The 21152-nt window shown below is 44.2% G+C and overlaps 1 protein-coding gene across 3 annotated transcripts in view; it reads right to left on the reverse strand.

Moving 5' to 3' along the window:
* Window positions 1-18917, reverse strand: part of MOB3C (MOB kinase activator 3C) — a 49141-nt gene extending 30224 nt beyond the window's left edge. Inside the window, exons 1-2 of one of the 3 annotated variants that reach the window (XM_060231772.1) lie at window positions 18592-18917; window positions 5190-5675 (exon numbers count right to left, since the gene is read on the reverse strand). In XM_060231772.1, coding sequence (XP_060087755.1) covers window positions 5190-5607 — 418 coding nt within the window. In that variant the 5' untranslated portion in view covers window positions 5608-5675; window positions 18592-18917. Of the gene's footprint in view, window positions 1-5189; window positions 5676-5986; window positions 6010-18156; window positions 18177-18591 lie in introns of those variants that run through there. The other 2 variants (XM_060231774.1, XM_060231773.1) reach the window with 2 other exon arrangements.
* Window positions 18918-21152: the final 2235 nt, after the last annotated feature.

Below are 21152 nucleotides of genomic sequence, written 5' to 3' on the forward strand. Positions count from 1 at the left end.
GGGGATAGGGGCACCTTCTTTTGGGGCTTATAGAATTGGACCCCCCTAGTCTAATCTTTTTGAAACTTGGAAGGTGTTTTAAGGAGAGGCACTGGATCCTATGCTAAAAATTTGGTGCATTTACCACAAAAAATCATCCTCCCCCCGAGCCCCAGATACCCACAGATCAATTCTCTATTATATATACTGTATGGTCTCCATAGGGTATAATGGAGTGCCCAGCAGACATTTCCTTCTCCCCCCCCCACCACACTTTCTGATAACTCTGAAGCGGGGGGAGGGCCTCCAAACTAGGGAATCCCCTGCCCCCATCTGGGGATTTAGGCAAACAGGAAAACACAGTGTAACGATTGGTAAGGCAAAAATAGGAAAACAGTGTAATTTACAAAGCAAGAATAAATGCAACCACTCTTATTATGCTTTCAGTTCACTGGAACATCACAAACACAACTTTCAACCAAAATACAGTGGCTCTTCACTGAACTCAACATACATAGTCGTTCCAGATCAATATGCAATGCTATACAGGTACAATACCTTGCTGTCTAAAAATGTCCTGTTTCTTGGAAGACGCAAGTGTACCATTTATTCAAGTGCAGTGAGGGTAGCAGTCCTCAATCCCACAGGTACGGCGACATGGGGCCAAGTTTCCTTCCATGTTTCATATGCCACTTCCACTGGCCGCCTGTATTTTTTCCGGAACCCGTGCTTATGCAACAGCTCTCACATAGCTTACATGTCTCATCTGCATGCTTGGTTCTAAACGTGCAGATGAGACATGTAAGCTATGTGAGAGCTGTTGCCTAAGCACGGGTTCTGGAAAAAATACAGGTGGCCAGTGGAAGTGGCATATGAAACACGGAAGGAACCTTGGCCCTATGTCGCCGTACCTGCCACATGTGCTGAAAGACCAGGCATCTGGCGCAGGTATGCCGGTCGACAACGCTGCACCAAGGAAAACCTCCATGCCAACAAAATGGCCGCCGCCATGAGGTTGCACTTGTGGACGTCATCCAGGCACTCACCACAGGGACCCAGGTATGCCAGTTACCCCTGCCCTCCCCGGACAAATATCAAGTGACTGTGTTCATGGAAGGCAAGCCCTGCAGAATGGAGGTAAACTCCGGGACAGACCAGACGGTCATTTCAGCCCGCACGTTCAGGGAAATGTGCCTGGGGGGGGGACGACCCAGCTACAACCATCCCCATTCATAGTCCACGATTTTCAGTAGCGGGAGGTTGCAGTCCTGGGAGTGGGTCAGGTCCACATCATGTACGGAAGGTTCAAAGGCAAGCTCCCCCTAATTGTTGTGGAGGGTGATATGTGTAGCCTTCTGTGGCGGTCCTGGTTCAAGGCCCCGGGAATCCGAGTGATGGGTATCCATCATGCTCCCTTTCAAAGAGATTTTCAAAAGGTGTGCAAAGAATTCCCCACTGTTTTCCACGGTACACTGGGGACGTACACTGGGGCTAACGTAACATTACAATTGGACCCCAATGTGCAGCCCATACAGCTGAAGGCCAGGCGCGTGCCCCTAGCTCTGAGACCCAAGATTGGAGCTAGACCGCCTCATGGCCCAAGGGTTCTGGAACCAGTCACTAATGCGAAGTGGGAGACTCTCATCGTCACCCCAATCAAACCCAATGGCAGCATCTGCATCTGTGCCAATTACAAATGTACAATTAATAAGGTGCTGCAAGGCCACGCATACCCAGTTCCGGTGGTGAGCCATGTGTTGGCGTCATAAGCGGGGGCAAAAATCTTTGGAAAACTGGATTTGGCACAGGCGTACCAACAGCTTCCTGTGGACACCACCACAGCAGAGGCTCAAACTATTGTAACGCACTGAGGGGCTTTCAGAGTCAGGAGCTTGCAGTTTGGGGCAGCTTGGCTCCGGGGATTTTTCAGAACTTGATGGACTCCCTTCTTAAAGATATCCCCAGGGTCCAGCTGTTCTTCGACGATGTGCTGATAGCAGCAGCCATGGAAGACGAATTTGCTGACCACCTTCGGATGGTGTTGCAGCGTTTTGATGGGACAGCGTTGAAGGTAAAACGGGAAAAATGTGTGTTGGGGGTACCCACCATAGACTTTCTGGGGTATACAGTGGACGCGAGCGGCATTCACCCAGCCCAGGACAAAATAAAGGCCATTTGCGATGCGCCAGCTCCCACCAATAAGGCAGAATTACAATCCTTGAGAATCCTCAGTTTCTACCATGCCTTCCTTCCCCACAAGGCGGCGGTAGCAGAGCCTTTAAACAGACTGTTGGACAAAAGGGCGCCGTGGGTTTGGGGTCGCCAGCAAGCCGCTGCCTTTTAAGCAGTAAAAGACAATTTTGACTTCAAACAGCTTGCTGGCACACTTTGACAAGCAACTGCCCATTGTTCTTGCGTGCGATGCTTCACATTACGGGGTGGGTGCCGTATTGGCCCACGTGCTACTGGATCGTCGTGAGGTTCCAGTAGCATATTATTCAAGGACCTTACAAAAAACAGAGCAAACTACGCTCAGATAGACAAAGAGGGCCTGGCCATTGTGTCAGGGGTTAAAAAATTCCACGATTACCTGTACAGCTGGCCCTTCACCATCTTGATGGACCACAAGCCCCTGCTGGGCCTGTTCGCCCCCAACTGACATATGCCCCAAATGCTTTCACCACGGGTGTTGAGGTGGTCCATCTTCCTGGCAAGGTATCAGTATGACCTTAAGTATCGCTCAGGGAAAGCGATGGGTCACGCTGACACTTTGAGCTGCCTGCCACTGCCTTCCACGGACCTAATTCCAGCCCCGGAGTTCCAGATTATGTTGCTAGAGTCTCTCCCAGACTGCCCGATGCATTGACCGCCACTCCGCTAAGGATAAAACCCTCTCCCGGGTTTTGGACTGGGTGTGGAGGGGGTGGCCAGAGGAACAGGTGGGCTCGGAATTCTCGATGTTTGCCTCACGCCGGGACGAACTGTCTGTTGATAAAGGGTGTCTGTTGTGAGGAAGTAGGGTGGTGGTGCCCCTGGTACTGCGGCAGTAAGTCCTAACAGCGCTGCACAAAACCCACTGGAATTGTATGCATGAAGGCGCTGGCCCGCAGTTATGTATGGTGGCCAGGGATTGACGATGCCATAGGGTCCTGGGTGGCCCAGTGTCAGCCATTGGGCGCCCTGTGCCCCAGCCCAACAGTGGGAGTCCATTCACAACCCCTGGTCCTGCCTGCACCTCAATTTTGCGGGGCCTTTCCAGGGGCAGATATTCTTTCTTATTGTGGACTCCTACTCCAAGTGGCTGGAGGTGATACCAGTAGCAGCCACATCCTTCCGGGCGGCATTAGGGGCGCTCCACAGGGTTTTCGCCACACATGGCCTCCCACACATGTTGGTATCAGATAATGGGATAGCCTTCACCGCGGCCGAGTTTCAGGATTTCTGTGGCCAAAACTTAATAAAGCACATAAGGTCAGCCCTCTTTCACCCAGACACCAATGGCCAAGCAAAAAGGATGGTGCGGGCTACAAAGGAAACGCTATGCTGCATCATATATGGGGAGTGGGAAGCACGCCTCACCAAGTGCCTCCTGGCACAACATTCCACCCCCAGTACAGTCAACGGTCGCAGCCAAGCTGAGCTTCTCATGGGCCGATGGCTGACAACCCTGCTTGACCGCATGCACCCAGACCGTGCCCCAGACTTACAAGAGGTGCCAGAGACAGTCCGGGCTCCCCAGGGGTTCGATACAGGGAACTTAGTGTTCACCAAAAACTTCAGGGGGTGGGCAGTGTGGATACCAGCATGTGTATCCCAGGTATTAGGTGCCATCATGTACGAGGTCACCTCCAAGGGGGGGTTCACAATGAGGTGACACATTGATCAATTATGGGCACGTAAGGCACCTGGGGGGGGGGGGGAAGAAGAAGAAGAGAGCTCCGCTACCCCGGCAACAGCACCAGGCGCAATGACCCCCGAGCTGATAAGATTTAAAAATCTTACAAACCACAGGAATTGTTGACAGAACTGCTATAAATAAGTTCGCATTTTGATTTTTTTCTTTTAAGTGACACTTGAAAATGGCATGGGAACAGCTGCAAATAGTGACATTGCATTAATCTTAAAAAATATAGGGATGGGGAAAAGAATAACACAAGGATTCTGTAACACAATACAAAAAGATGCCATAAAGTGCTTCTAATCATTTTGTCTGATTTTTTTCACTGCTGGCAGATCATATTACAGAGATCATTCTTCTCTTGTCTTATGGGAAACTATGGATTTTTAAAACATATTTAGTTTACATGTCTTCTTGCCTTAGTCACTTTCTCTAGTGGTCCACCCCCACTCCCTCCCACTTCCCAAGCCCCCATGGCCATTTTAATAGCAATGGAAGTGTCAGAGATTCCAAACAAAGATCTCCTAAGAAATGTATAGCTTGGCTCCAAGCCAAAGAAACTGTCCCTCTGTCCCAGTGCCTCATTCCTAACTGTGCTCAGGCTGATACTGATGCATAGGATACTCACAAACAAAGCCAGCCTTTGATTATAACTTTTGTATATTAACAGATTTTGCACACGAAAACAATGTTTGCTGTAATCAACATGATTAATAATGCCAGTCATATTCTAATCTATCAGTGATACTTCTTTATGATTACCTTTCTGCCTGCCTTAATACATATGTTGCTTCAAAATGTTAGACTCACAATATCTAGATTAGTCCAGTGACTTTACTAAGCCAAAGTTTTTTGTCCCCTTGTTAGCAAAAGTGCCACTTAGCTTCTCTTTGATTACATTTTTTCCCTTCCAGAAGACTAGAAACTGGGGGGAGGGGGGTGTTACCCAAAAATGAATCTAGGACTGAAGAAAAAGTGGAAGTCAGCATTATCTGCATCAGAAATCATAGCTCACAACTTTCAGCAGGATTGCCAGGGCAGAAATTCTTGGGTTTTCTATGCATAATAATTTCCCTTTTACAATCTCACAGGCAGCATCAGGTTCGTGCTGAACAATACATTTTCTGAACAATATATTTCCCCTTGAATAGGCCCATGAAAACCACAGAAATTATATATGGCTAAAACATTTAGCAAAATCCAATTAATAGTAAGCATGCATTGATATAACACAACCTCTTGGAGCAGAAAAATGTATTGAACCAGCCCAGTACCTTTTGGAAGACTGAAGAACCCACCACAGTCTACCTACCTATTCTGGTAGGAAAGATGTCCTCATTGTTAATTAGAGTCTCAATCCAATCCATCAGCATGCTCATATACTGTGGTGCTGGCAACTTGGTAGGCTTCTTAAATCTGTGGTCATCCTGCCATCGGTATTCATACTTGAGCCCACCCGACATAATGGGGCAACTCTTCTCAGTACAGACTTCTGACATGGTGCCATAGATAAGATTTATTCTGTTGAAGAAGTCCACAACATGCACAGCAATCCAGTCATTGATGTTCTCCCCTGGGGGTAACTGGACTACAGTTTTCAGGTCCAGTCCTGATTTCAATGAGGCTTGAGCTTTCTTGTATAGCTCAAACCGCTGGGTGCCTGGTTCAAATTTCTTCCGGGGACGAAATGTTTTGTCTTTGTTAAAAACTTGTTTAAGACACAAAGCCATGCTGAATGAGAACCAGCCAGGATGGGGGATAAGAGTATTTGTTCCAAAGGAGAAATTAAGGATGACTTCTGAAAGATAAATGCACATTTTTAAAAAAAAAATGTATTTGCAATGCCACTTTATTAATATGGAAATTTGGTAGAGAGAATCATCAGATAGATTAGGAATTCAAGCAAACACTAGCTTCCACAGAATATACCTTAATGCCCATCATTCCTGCCCCTATTTAATCAGTCTGTAAAAGTGAGTGCTAGAAGCACTCCAGCCTGTAGTGAAATCTTGGAAGTGAGGAAAGATTCTTGGAATGGAGATAATTAAGAATACAATAAAGATAGCATGGTGAGCCACCTAAGTGTTCTAAATAAAATTCACCATTTACAAGCTAGCTCTGTATATCCACTCTTATAAGGACAGAAAGCCAGTAGCAAAAAGTAGACAGCCGCGGAGTAAATACCAGAGAAGTAAAAAGAAAACTTAGTGTTAGCAAACCTTAAAGAGGATAAGAACTTCAGGGCTCCTTATGCAGGTGATATAATGAAACTAGAGCACAAAGGTCAGAATTCTTACTGGAAGTTCCATTTTGGGTGGCAATAAAGAAACATGTGAACATAGGGTCATATCTCTTCTAGCTTTTTTTTTTTACCTCACCTAATCCCCCTCTAGGGTTGCCAATCCCCAGCTGGGGGCAGGGGATCCCCTGGTTTGGAGGCCCTTCCCTGCTTCAGGGTCATCAGAAAGTGGAGGGGGGGGAGAGGAAATGTCAGCTGGGCACTCCATTATACCCTATGGAGACCAGTTCCAATAGGATATAATGGAGAATCAATCTGTGAGTATCTGGGGGGGGGGCTGTTATTTGAGGTAGATGCACCAAATTTTCAGCATAGCATCAGGTTCCTCTCTTCAAAACAACCCCCAAGGTTCAAAAAGATTGGACCAGGGGTCTAATTCTATGAGCCCTAAAAGAAGGTGCCCCCACCCTTCATTATTTCCATATGGAAGGAAGGCATTTAAAAGGTGTGTGGTCCCTTTAAATGTGATGGCCAGAACTCCCTTTGGAGTTCAAACATGCTTGTCACAACCTTGCTCCTGGCTCCACCCCCAAAGTCCCCAAATATTTCTTGAGTTGGACCTGGCAACTCTATTGCAGCCCCCATTCTATATGGCCTTAGCCCATTCAGATCCCACAATACCTGGCAGAGCCTTTGCTGTGATCAAAAGGAAGCCTTCCTCCAGCTTTTACCAGCAGAAAAGATGGCAGGATGCAACACATATTCTTTCATCTTGCATAACAAAGATAATACCAGCTTAATAAAGATATTGCTTCTTGAAATGTAGGCTTACTACCATTTCTAATCAAGCCGCAAAATCACTGTGCTATTTTTAGTGAAAGTTAAGTCATACCAGAATCAAAAGTCTCATCTACTAACATTGGATTAACATTAATTGACAAGTAGTACTCCAGGATTATCACTGAATACAAAATACTGTTATCTCCATGCTGCTGGACAAATTCTGCTTCAAAACACTAGGTCATATCTGTGACACTTCATGGCAGGCCTAAAAATATGTATACTTTTTTGGGGGGGGGGCAGGAAGAGGAGGGGTTTCCTCAGCAGCTGCTGTCTTATCAACCCAGGAAAATATTCCTTTTGCTTTGTCACAAGCTTAGCCACTCCTTCCGCATCTAATGGGAATACAGATGTTTGGCAATTCTCACAGTTTTGCAACTCTCAGTTTAAGCACTTATTTACAGCACTTATGTAAATTGAAAACCCTTGGGCTTCAGCTTCAAGTACAATGGTGTCCCAAGGGAACAACCAATAAATTTTTGAGCCATGGGAAGAAACAAGGAACAAAGGCAGTACTGCCCTGTCACAACTATCATTCTACCATTCAGTATACTAGATGGACCTGTAAAGAAGCAGCAGCATTTGGTGAACTGTGACAAAGATGACATTTTTAAAGTGCAGGTTGGAACATGATGTAGTATCCATCTGCACAGCACCACATAGCAAACCAGGGAAAAGGCCATGACTTCTTGGTAAAAGCATGCTTTGCATATATGAAACTCCACATTCAACTCTTATTGGCAGATAATTCCACACATTAGTAGCTCACTGAGTGAAGTGGTAGGTCCCTTTGTTTCTCCTGAATCTACTGTCCATAAACTTCACTGAGTGACTGCAAGTTCTAGTGTTATGGGGGGAAAAGATCTTTCTAAACACTTTCTCCACCCCATGTATAATTTTACAATCTATCATGGTGCCTCTCGCTTAGCCCTCTTTTCTTAAGACTAAAAAGCCAAAGCAACTCAAAATAGCCAAACTCTCACTAAATAAGTATCTTCCCTCCGCCACTAAAACATCACCAAAGTCTTGCATGCGCATTATACACAATCTGGGGAAAGCAATCTCAGAAAGCTGCAATGTCTGAGCCAGACTTCCAATGCTCTGTGCTCATATTTTCCAAATGTAAATTCTTTTGGGGACAAGAATCTCTCTCTCTCTTTCATATTTTTACTGTGATAAATAAAACATTGGCAGGTTATAATAAACTCTCAACCTTGTTATTAGAAGTTGCCACAGCGTAGAAGACTGATGAGGACTGATCCAAGTCATTCCTAGAAATTTGAACATAAGAACATAAGAGAAGCCATGTTGGATCAGGCCAACGGCCCATCCAGTCCAACACTCTGGATAATTTCTTTATTTCTTTATTTTATATTATAAATTTCTTTATTTTATATTAAAATTAAGACCTTTACATACCCAGAACTCCTTCATTGAGATATTTCTCTATCTGCATTTTATTCTAAAGGCATAAGTGTATGTGTGTGTCTTCCCTGAAGTTCTACTAAAATTGCATTCTATTTATTTAAAATATTTCTAACCCACCTTTCCTATTCAGCTCAAATCAGTATTATAATGTTTCGCATTATTACCTTACATGCTGAACCCCAGAACAGCACTAATATATTCACTGCAGTTTAGACACATAAAAGAAGCCTGCCCCACTACTGAAACTAGGAATGAATAGAAGGATATGGCTAGTACCTGCCAATAGCTGCTGGAAACATTGGATTGCCAATCCCCAGTTGGGGGCAGTGGATCCCCCAGTTTGGAGGCCCTCCCCTCTCTTCAGGGTTATTAGAAAGTGGGGGGAAGGAGGAAAATGTCTGCTTGGCACTCCATTATACCCTATGGAAATCGGTCACCACAGGGTATGGAGAATCAATCCATGGATCTCTGGGGGAGTTGTTTTTTGAGGTAGAAGCACCAATTTTTTAGCTTAGTATCTGGTGCCTCTCCTCATTTAAAAAAAATTGGACTTGGGGGTCCAATTCTATGAGCCCCAAAAGAAGGTGCCCCCATCCTCCATTATTTCCGGTGAAGGGAAGGCATTTAAAAGGCATGTGGTCCTTTTAAATGTGATGGCCAGAACTTCCTTTGGAGTTCAATCACACTTGTTCACAACCTTGCTCCTTGCTTCACCTCCAAAGTCCCCAGATATTTCTTGAGTTGGACCTGGCAACTCTATGGAAACAAGCAGACACCAGGACATGTTTGCAGTCTTAAACTACCTGGAGACTTGTGTCACCATAGCTGCACAGATCAACGGAAGCCTGTGATTCACTTCCTGTTCCTTTCCAAAGCATACAGTTCTTCCTCAAAGACATAATCCAGCCCCAGGGCCTTCTCTTGACACAATAACTGCCTACTTCCTTAGTGCTTTTTCTGTCATGCTTCCTATCCTCTTCATAAAATTCCCAGGCTCTTCAAAAAACAGAACAGAGACACAGATATGTCAAATCAGGCACATCTGACGTTATTTCAATAATTCAGTAATTATATGATATACTGCAGGGGTGGACAACGGTAGCTCTCCAGATGTTTTTTGCCTACAACTCCCATCAGCCCCAGCCATCAGCCATGCTGGCTCGGGCTGATGGGAGTTGTAGGCAAAAAACATCTGGAGAGCTACCTTTGGCCACCCCTGATATACTGTATTACACATGGGTCCAACCCAAATACAAAGGTGACTTAGGCAACCACCTGGGATGACAAAATTTTAAGGGCATCAGCCTTAGCTATGTAACTATGACAGGTCTCAGGCAGATTTTTCCTGCCAAAACTTCACTTCCCCTCATCGACACAGACACTGCACAGCAGTGTGTATATCTTCTATATTGAAATAAACTATCCCACCGTTTGTTCAGATAATGGTTTAAGGCTTTCACTCAGGACTGGAACTTAAGGGAAAATACAAGAGCTGTCTTGTGTTATATTATATAAATCTTTTTTGTATTGGCACTTGAGGCAGATAACTTTCAAAAAAATCTTTTTTTGTATTGATATTTGAGGCAGATTAACTTTCAAAAAGAGAATAAAGATTTTCTTAAACAGGCAGGATATATATATGGAGGAATCAAGGTTTAGAGATTATTGAGGTAAAAACTATTTAATATATACTGATTTGGATTCTTAGTACATTCAAGAGAGCATATTAGTAGTTTCAAGGGTTTTTAGTTCTTTTCTTTAAGAGGTACTTTGCTTAGTATAGTGTTTCTAGAGTGTTTTTAAAACGCCCCCCAAAAAACAACCCTTGAGTTAGCCCTGTTGTTATACTGCACCACTGTTATGTTGTGGTGCTCCATTTTGCTTAGTAATACACTGCTCTCAGTATTCACAGTGTTCCTCAGTCATTATTGCAGGAAACCTTACAGCAGCCCCCTAAGGCCAGCATGATTCCTATTGATATGTGGAAACCAAAGCAAAAAGAAAGTGGTATAAGTTTTCAAGATTTAATGAGATCAGGCTATACCATGCCGCCTTCTTCTCCCCTGCTTAGATTATTGCCTATAAATTAGGAATCATTGCTGTCCATTTCACAAAATTTATCAGCAACTGTCCTTACCCCACCCCTTCCTTTTCAAAAAGCACTGGATGCAGGGCTGGCGCATGGGAGTCAACCAAATAGGTGGTTGCCTGGGGCGCCACCTGGCCTAGGGGTGCCAGGAGGTGCTCCCTCTCCTCACGCACAGTGCCCGCTTCGTTCCTGACCTCGCCAAGGCTGCTCGAGCCTCAGCGAAGTCGGGGGCATGACAGAGAGTGCACTCAGAGCCTGGCTTTAAGCGTGCCTGCTGCTTAATGTTCCCGACCTTGCCAAGGCTGCCCAAGAATTCTAATATAATATAATATATTAGAATTCTAATTCTATATATACTAATAACGGAATTCTAATATAAGATAATGCAGTAAAACTAGAAGTGCCCCAAGAGTTATATAGCAACATGAGACACCTAGAAAATAACACAAGGGAAGTGGAATATGTTATGAGATGGTAGAATGCAGATAAATATTTTTTTCCCCTAAATAAACAAGCAACATGGCATGGGCATACCAAGATACCAGTTGTGGAGGACAAACAATCAAAACAGACAAGAGAGTAAATTAAATTAAGAACATAAGAGAAGCCATGTTGGATCAGGCCAATAGCCCATCCAGTTAGGCTTCCCAATCCGCAGGTCCCAGTGGGAGATCACCCAGTTTTACAGGCTTCCCCCCGCCCCTAACCAGCTGGCCGGTGGGGGAAGCCCGGCCCCCACAGCCACCATGCAGCTCTAGATCTTGGGCAGGTTTAGAAACCTGCAAAAAGGTCCGTTTCAAAATGTGTGTGTGTCTGTGTGCCTTTAAAGTTGAGCAGGAAGTACTTCATGGGAAGGGTCAGCAACACAGTCCCTCAGTTTGTTTTGCTTTGGTTTCAAAGCAACTAAGAGTGTGGGCGTTTTCGCACAGACCTTAATCAGCAGCGACGCCCCTCTTCACCGCGCAGGATCTGCGCGGATTTCACACCAATTGCCGTGGAGCACCCGGAAGAGCCGCAAAGTCCCGCGGCTTTTGCGGCGCAAATGGAAACTGGGTTTTGGCGGTTTCCATTTGCACCGCAAAAGCCGCGGGACTTTGCGGCTCTTCCGGGTGCTCCGCAGCAATTGGTGTGAAATCCACGCAGATCCTGCGCGGTGAAGAGGAGCGTCGCTGCCGATTAAGGTCAGTGCGAAAACGCCCTGTGTGTGTGTGTGTGAGAGAGAGAGAGAGAGCACCATAGCTCCTGTTCTTTTCAGATGTTGTTGTGGAGGAACCAGATCCAGTAAGTGTGTGTGTGCGAGAGAGAGAGAAAGGGTTGCCAATCCCCAGGTTTGGAGGCCCTCCCCCCCCGCTTTACGGTCATCAGAAAGCGGCGGGGGGGAGCAGAGAGGGAAATGTCTACTGGGCAATTATTCCCTATGGAGAATGATTCCCATAGAGAATAATGGGGAACTGATCCGTGGGTATCAGGGGATCTGGGGGGGCTGTTTTTGAGGTAGAGGCACCACATTTTCAGTATAGCATCTAGTGCCTCTCCCCAAAATACCACCCAAGTTTCAAAACGATTGGGCCAGGGGGTCCAATTCTATGAGCCCCAAAAGAAGGTGCCCCATCCTTCTTCATTTCCTATGGAAGGAAAGCATTTAAAAAGGTGTGCAGTCCCTTTAAATGTGATGGCCAGAACTCCCTTGGAGTTCAATTATGCTTGTCACACACTTGTTTCTAGCTCCGTCCCAATGTCTCCTGGCTCCACCCCCAAAGTCCCCAGATATTTTTTTAATTGTACTTGGCTACCCTACGTCCAGTCCAACACTCTATCACACGTGGCTACAAAAAAAGGTACCATCAAGAGGTCCATCAGTGGGGCCAGACCACTAGAAGCCCTCCCACTGTTGCCCCCCCCCCAAGCACCAAGAATACAGAGTATCACTGCCCCAGACAGAGAGTTCCATCTATACCCTGTGGCTAATAGCCACTTATGAACCTCTGCTCCATATGTTTATCCAGTCCTCTCTTGAAGCTGTCTATGTTTGTAGCCACCACCACCTCCTGTGGCAGTGAATTCCATGTGTTAATCACCCTTTGGGTGAAGTACTTCCTTTTATCTGTTCTGACTGCTCAGGAATTTCACTGAGCCTCCATGAGTTCTTGTATTGTGAGAAAGGAAGATAAATAGTTCTTTCTCTGCCTTCTCTATCCCATGCTTAATCTTGTAAACCTCTATCATGTCACCCTTCAGTCATTGTTTCTCCAAGCTGAAGACCCCCAAGCATTTTAACCTTTCTTCATAGGGAAAGTGTTCCAACCTTTTAATCATTCCAGTTGCCCTTTTCTGCACTTTTTCCAATGCTATAATATCTTTTTTGAGGTATGGTGACCAGAATTGTACACAGTATTCCAAATGAGGCCACACCATTGATTTATACAGGAGTATTATGATACTGGCTGATTTGTTTTCAGTTCCCTTCCTAATAATTCCCAGCATAGCGTTGGCCTTTTTTTTATTGCGGTCACACACTGTCTCAACGTTTTCAGCGAGTTATCTACCATAACTCCAAGATCTCTCTCTTGGTCAGGCTCTGAACTCCCTCTCAGTTCAGATGCCATCAACGTGTATTTATACTTAGGATTTGGGGCCCCAATGTGTATTACCATGCATTTGGCCACACTGACGTCCACTCACCCAGCCTTGCCGGATCCCTTTGGAGTGCCTCATAGTCCTCCGTGGTTCTCATTGCCCTGAACAACTTAGTGTCATACACAAATTTAGCCCCTTCACGTCTTCCTCCCAATTCCAAATCATTAATCATAAAATCATAGAGTTGGAAGGGACTTCCAGAATCATCTAGTCCAACCTCCTGCACAATGCAGGAAATTCACAAATACCTCCCCCTAAATTCACAGGATCTTCATTGCTGTCAGATGGTCACCTAGCCTCTGTTTAAAAACCTCCAAGGAAGGAAATAGATACCAGGGATGTCAATGAACAAATTAAAAAGCACTAGACCTAGTCCTGAGCCCTTTGGTACCTCCAGGACTAGCTTGAAAGTGCATGGCGCCCCAGGCAGACTTACTGCCCATGTGCCCCCAAGCTGACTCCCTCCTGTTTTTTCTGTGGCGTCACAACGCAACGCCACGCTCCACTTCCCCCCCCAACCCTGGCACGCTCAGACACGAGACGCCTCATGCTTACCGGCTTTTTTTGGGGGGGGGGCATCAGAATAGCATGCTCTCTCTTAATACAAAGCAGAACGAGGCTTCACTCCCCCCTCCCTTCCTGTTCCGGAAGGGAAAGGTGAGAACAAAGCCTCTTCCTGCTTTGTATTAAGAGATGGGTCTATTGCAATGCCAGCCAAAGTGAGTAAGCACAAGGATAGCATCCCGACTCTGAGTGTGCGCGGGGGTGGGGCACAGATAGGCCACCTTCCCCCCTCCACGTGCTCAGAGTAGCGATGCTTACCCACTTTGGCTGGCATCGCAATAGACCCGTCTCTTAATATAAAGCAGGAAGAGGCTTCGTTCTCATCCCTCCCTTCCGGAACAGGAAGGGAGGGGGGAATGAAGCCTCGTTCTGCTCTGTATTAAGAGAGAGCACGTTATTCTGATGTTCCCCCCAAAGTTGGTAAGCATGAGGCATCTGGTGTCTGAGCACGCTGGGGGTGGGGGGCATGCCCGTGTGGGGGAGGGAGGGAGGTGGCCTGCTCACCACTGCTGCCACCTAACCTAATTGCCCTGGGGCAATTAGGCATTTGTCTTGGGTGCTGGGGGGGAGAGCCCAATTCTGGCAGAGCATTCCACCAAGTTAGGGCCAGGACTGAGAAAGCCCTGGCCCTTGTTGAGGACAGCTGGACCTCTTTAGGGTCAGGGATCACCAGCAGATTTTGACTACTGGAGCGCAATGCCCTTCCAGGGACACAGTGGAGGAGGTGGTCCTGTAGATACATCAGTCCCAGACCGCACAAGGCCTTAAAGGTCATAACCAAAACCTTGAATCTATCCCGGTACTCAACCAGCAACCAGTGTAGCTGACGCAGCACAGGTAGTCTATGTACTGTCCATGGTGTTCTTGTCAGGACTCATGCTTCCGCATTCTGGACCTGTTAGCGCTTCCGGATCAGACTCAAGGGGAGGCCACCATAGAGCAAGTTATAGTAGTGTAGTCTAGAGGTGACCGTTGCATGGATTACTGTGGCTAGGTCTAAGCGAGATAGGAAAGGAGCTAGCTTCCCAGCTTGACGAAGATGAAAAAATGCCACCTTGGCAATATATGTGTGACCTGTGCCTCCACTGAAAATGAGGTGTCCAGTGTCACTCCTAAGCTCTTGACGGTGGCGCTGGTGTTGGGAACTTACTTAGGAGCCTTTGATGAGATTATTGTGACAATAATATGGAGAATATGGGGGCTTGCCAGTCCCCAGGTCCAGGTGGGGGATCCCCCAGTTTTGCAAGCTCCTCCCCACCACCGGCCAGCTGGCCGGTGGGGGGAAGCCCCGCCCCAACAGCCATGATGTGCCTTTATATCTCAGGCAGGTTCAGAAACTTCCAACTGCTTCTGTTTTGGAAGGGGTGTGTGTGTTTAAATCTCAGCAAGACTGAATTTTTTTTGAGGGGGGGGGCACGGTGAGGAGGAAGAGCAATGTGTGTAAGAGAGAGGAAGCCAGACAGCCTAATCCCTCTGTTCATTTTGCATTCCTTTCAGAAGCTGTTTGTGTGGTGAAAGGTATAGTGAAGAGTTAACTAAAACTCTAGACCTCAGTCTCCATAAATTGGCTGAAATATAGCAGATTGTTACATTCAGCAACTCTGGTGAGTAAAACTATCTATACCAGGGGTGTGAAACTCATTTGTTTATGAGGGCCAAATCTGACATAAATGCATATCATAAAATGTAGCGCCAGGTAGTGGATATATAAAATTTTTAAAGGATACAGACAAACACAATTAAAGATATCATTTTAACTTAAAATACAAACATGCTTAAAACTCTTTGCTATGTTTTGTTTAAAATGAAAATGTGGGGGAATAGTGGGATTTGGCAATGCAATAAAATGCTCTGGGCTTGGGAAAACATGAAATGGCTGGACATTGCAAGCTTCTTCCACTGCCCCTAGGTCTACTCAGATTGGCAATGGCTCTTCAGTGAAATATCCCCCTTTGGCTGTGGGTTCCCAGGTTAGAGTACTCACTTGGCAACAGTTCTAAGGTTCATTCAGCAGAGACATGCTGGCTCAAAGCATCAACCCTTTATTTGCAAGGTCACATGACTCCAGCAAGGAACAGCTTCTAACTGGCCATATATATGCTGAAAAGTAAAACTGAGCTCAACTCCATTAAAATTCAAAGCTGCAAGGAAAACACAGAATGGACTTTCCATTAATGTCTCTGTGCCTAGACAGAGAACTCTGGGCACAGAGTCCTTAATGGAAGTCCATTCTGCATATTCCTTGCAGCTTTGCAAGCCCAGAAATATTTTCCGCTTCAGCTTGCAAAGACAAGGAAGAAGGAGCTAGGAACTTTGGCAGCCTCAGAGTTTCAAAGGGTGAGGATAAGAGGGGGGAGAAAAGAGCCCCACGGGCCTGATTAAAGCTCTGAGTGGGCCAGTTCTGCCTCATGAGCTGTACATCTGATATCCTGATCTATACCATTGCCCCAGGGAGATCACAAACGTATGGGCATGCAAACTGTTTATTTTGGTTGCTTTGTGAATGTGTTTGTGCGTGAATTGACTTTCATTTTAGTGGAAGTGCAGCTGCTGTGGAACCATTTGAATGCAAAAAGGAGGAGGAAATTAAGACTGTATTAAGGGGAACTACACTACTGTATTTCTATTTAGGTATTTATTTTTAGGGAATGGGAAAGTCTCCTGGGTCCACATCCAAAGTCCCCAGATATTTTGTGAGCTGAATCTGACAACACAAGACAAGAACCATATATACCTTCCTGAGCTCTTGAAGGCAGAATCAAGGTAGGTCCTGTTAAAGTATTTTAAATTAAACTGACTTTACGATTTCAAAGGCTGGAATGTGACAGTTGCAGCCCTCCAATACACCCTTACTTGTAAGGATCAGACTGCAAATTTCTAATTACACTTTAAAATACCATTAAAATTACTGCAGAAACACAGATATCATGCCACTTTGTGCTCCCAGGATGTAGATGGAGCTTTGGGTCTGAAGGAAGACCCATATTCATAACAACTTCCTATCCTAGCTTACCTCAGAGTCACAGTTGGGAAGCATGAGTGAAATGGTTCTCAACCACATTGTATAACAGAGTTGTCCTGTCCCTTTAATAGAAGTTAACTGTAGAAATGGCATGCAGGTAAGTAATATCTCTTGGTAAACAACATCCCATTAATCCTTTAATAAAAAGACAAGATATTTTTTTTCTCCAGACAGTTGCCAAACCTTGAATTATATTAAAAGAAGGTCTATAGAAAACACTAATAACTGCTTTCATCACCTGTTGTGCTGTGAAACATGTTCCAGGGCATGTGAAATCATTCCAGGGAAGCATCTATTTGGAAATAATTATGTGTCCCTCTCCCCTTAACCCTCCTCCCCAAGGCACAGTATTTACGCATTTCGAGGCCAATATGAAAGCCTGATCCAAACTGAGTACATATCAATTTTGGTGAACTTTGAATAAAGATTAATGAGCTTTCAATAGTTTATTATGGAAAGCTAAATACATCCTGATCTGTACAACAACCATATAAATCTAACTACACTTTCTTAATGGATCTGAAACTACTAAAGCATGGCCCCCCCAACCCTTTCTGACACATGGGCACCTTTGGAGGGTGGTGGGCACAACCACAAAATGGCCACCACAAGAGGCAGAACCACACACATTTGAAGTCCAAGTGAAAGAGATTAATGGAATAATATTAAAAAATATACTGGGAAAAATTAATGAGAGAGAATATAACCCAAGACTGCAGTGACATTGTGCTGCCAAAACAGTGTTATTTTAATCTGCACAGCCAATCAGATCTCTAGTGTGCAAGCAGAAGCCCCGAAGCCCTACCTGGTCCCATTCACTTCCTAAAAACACTTGGCAGGTGCCAGAAAAGATGTTGGTAGGCTCCATGCTGGGGACCCCTGCACTAAAACATTGTCAAATGTTTCACCTATCAGCTTGAGTCTAATCCACAAGGCGCCAGTTTCTACGCATATATCTGAATATGGATTCATCTGAATATGGATTCATGCTTTATAGACCAAACTCAATATTCAATTTCTACAAGCACCCTGAGTACAAAATATGATATTTGGCCTAGAATCTCAGAACCTTACTAGTAAGTGTGCGAAGTAAAGCTACAAATTAGTGTTATATACTCTGCACATAACTAGAGGCACTTCTGGGTATCATAGGATTCATAGCAAAGGGATAGCAGTTTTAATTCATCATAGTTGAATAAAACAGTGCAGTCAGTCCCACAAAGCAAGGCTGCAGCTAATGCCTGACACAAAGGTTCAATGAGAGGTGCCCATATAAGTTAACTGTTAAAAGTTGTGAGAACTTCATGCCACCCCTCTCTTCTGAGATAGGGCAGGTTTCTCTCTCTCTCTCTCTCTCTCTCTCTCTCTCTCTCTCACACACACACACACACACATACACACAAAGTTATTTCAGCGAAGCTATTTTCTCAAACACACTGGAACCAGTTTTCAGTACATACAATTATGTGATGATTCAGTCTGTCGACAAGGGATTATTGGGCATTGTGCTTCTCGTTTCCTTGGTGTTGTTGCCAAGTGGCAACTGGCAGCTATCCAATACTGACAGTCATACTTGGGCATTTTCTGCTCTGGAAAACAGCTCTCCTTGCATGTGTTTCCATCCCTAATAACTGGCTCCAGGCCACTAAAAATCCCTAATAACTGACTCCAGGCCGCTAAAAATATTTGTAACTGCGTTAACCCAACCCAACCATCTTCCTAGAATCCTTTTTGCCGCTCCCCACCCCCATCCCCCGGTAACAGCATGGTCTCCTGAGCTGTTGCTGGCAGCATATCGGGTTGAAAAGTTCAGAAATCCGTATTCATGGATGGCCTTAACGCCCAGCGTTTTTAAGGGGACGGGGTGGCTGCAAACGTGTGCCGACCGAACCTACCTGCAAAGAACGTCAAAGCGAAGAGACAAATTAACAGGAGCGTGGATGTTTTGTCTTGCCCGGAAGCAAACTTCGTGAAAGAAAATGACTCGCTGTCCACGCTACAGCCGACCTGAATAAAACTCGCTACCTCTGCTGTGCCAGAGAAGGCCAAAGAAAGCGATCCATTCAGTTCCCCTAAAACAGTCGATGAATACCAAAGTATTTCAAAGAAGAAGCTCTTGCTGGACTTTTCAGTGATGTCACATCCTGATTGTGTCTAGAGGTCTGCAGCTGTCCTTGCAGTAAGGAGCCAGATCTTTCTTTCGCCCTCCCCCGACTGCGCCTCCTCCTCTGTTAAGGGGGGGGGGGGGGGAGAGAGAGAAATTCTCTCTATCTCGCTCTGTCTCTCTCTCAGTCTCTCAAACAGGCACACACGCAGGCACTACCAACAATCTCAAGTTTTTGTTTTTTGTTTTGTTTTTTATTTGTTTTTGTTTTTTTCTTAACTGGCTCAAGAGCAAAAGGAACACTTGGACACATGAAAACATCACTGGGAAAATTAAATTTAGATCATCACTATTTTCACAAGCTTCCAGAGGATGAATTTAACTTTTCACATTAAGAATTATTTTCTCTTATGTAAATCAATTTTATTATTTTTGTAATACATTGAAAAATATACCTCTGTCAAAGACCAAAAATAATCAGTCAATACATTACAAATTTTCCTCCCCCCCCCCCCCCCCGCTTCCACATTTGCGCATACAGTGTTCTCACAGCTGAAAGCAAATACCACAACAATGTCCTGTTTCGCTTCGGAAAGCTTTCCATTTGTAATAGCACCAGAAAGACATCTGGTGCTCTCTTAATATTATAGCCCAAGATTTTCGAAATCTCTTGTTGAATCATAAGCCAAAATTGTTTCGCCTTTTCCCAAGTCCACCACAGATGGTAGAAAGAACCTTCATGTTTTTTACACTTCCAACACTTGTCTGAAGCTTGATTATTCATTTTTGCTAATTTTTTAGGTGTCATATACCACCTATACAGCATTTTTAAACAGTTCTCTTTTATATTATAACACGTCGATATTTTCATAGAGTTCTTCCATAGGTGTTCCCACATTTCTATTTGTATTTCCTTGTTAAAATTTATTGCCCATTTTATCATTTGAGGTTTCACCACCTCTTCTTCAGTAGATCCTTTCAGTAACAACATAAGTCCTTGAAATTAGTTTTTCATTTTCACCCAACAGCATTTTTTCCATTTCTGTTTGTTCATGCCTTATACCTGTATTCCTAATATCATTCTCTACCAAGCTTTTAATTTGCTGCAATTGTAACCAATTAAATTTATCCTGTAACTCTTTGGCTGGCTTCAATTCCACTTTGCCTCCATGGATCTTTAGCAGTTGTTTATATGTTACACATTTTTCTTCCTGTGGATCTGAAGACAACTTTATAACTTCTGTTGGCACAATCCAAAGTGGTTTTCTTTCATCACCATATTTATTATATTTTTTCCAAGTATTCAACAAATTCCTCCTTATATAATGGTGTGATAAAAATCCATCCATCTTCTCCTTCCCATAATACATATAAGCATGCCAACCAAAAATATTTCCATGGCCTTCTAATGCCAATAGTTTTCTGTTAAGCAAAGTTATCCAGTCCTTAATCCATACCAAACAAACTGCATCATGGTATAACCTTAAATCAGGTAATTGGAAGCCACCTCTTTCTTTCACATCCATCAGAATTTTCATTTTAATTCTTGGTTTTTTGCCCGCCCATACAAATTCTGAAATCTTTTTTTGCCAAAGATTAAATTGTTTCTTATCTCACACTCTTGGAATAGTTTGGAAAAAAACCATAATTCTTAGTAGAACATTCATTTTAATAGCAGATATCCTCCCCAACATGGATAGATTCAATTTATTCCATTTTAACATATCCTCTTCAATTTTACGCCAAAGCTTTTTGTAATTGTTCTTGTATAGATCAGTGTTCTTCATCGTAATCTCCACACCTAAATATTTTACTTTTGAGGTAACTTCGCATCCAGTAACATTTTGTAACTCTTTCTGTTTGCTTAATGACAGATTCTTACTTAGGATTTTTGATTTTTCTTTATTTATATAAAACCCGGCCAGCTCTCCATACTCTTTAATTTTCTTTAACCACAAGGGTGTCACTTTTAATGGATTTTCATTAATAAACATCACATCATCCCCAAAGACCCTATATTTATAGGAAAAACCTTTCAGCTTCAGACCCTCTATTTCCTTATCCTCTTTAATTTGAATCAACAAGACCTCTAAGGTCATTATAAATAGCAATGAGATAGAGGGCAACCTTGTCTTGTGCCTTTGCTAATTGTCATTTTTTCTGTCAAGTCAGCATTCACACAAAGTTTAGCTTGTTGTTCTGTATATATTGCTTTGACCATCCTTATAAAATCACCTCCTAGTTTCAATTTTTCCATCACTGCAAACATAAAGTCCCAGTTGAGATTATCAAAAGCTTTTTCTGCATCAGCAAAGAATAAAGCCACCTCCTTCTCTGGATGCTTTTCATAGT

This window comes from Heteronotia binoei, chromosome 2, assembly GCF_032191835.1.
Source record: "Heteronotia binoei isolate CCM8104 ecotype False Entrance Well chromosome 2, APGP_CSIRO_Hbin_v1, whole genome shotgun sequence".
Taxonomy (NCBI): domain Eukaryota; kingdom Metazoa; phylum Chordata; class Lepidosauria; order Squamata; family Gekkonidae; genus Heteronotia; species Heteronotia binoei.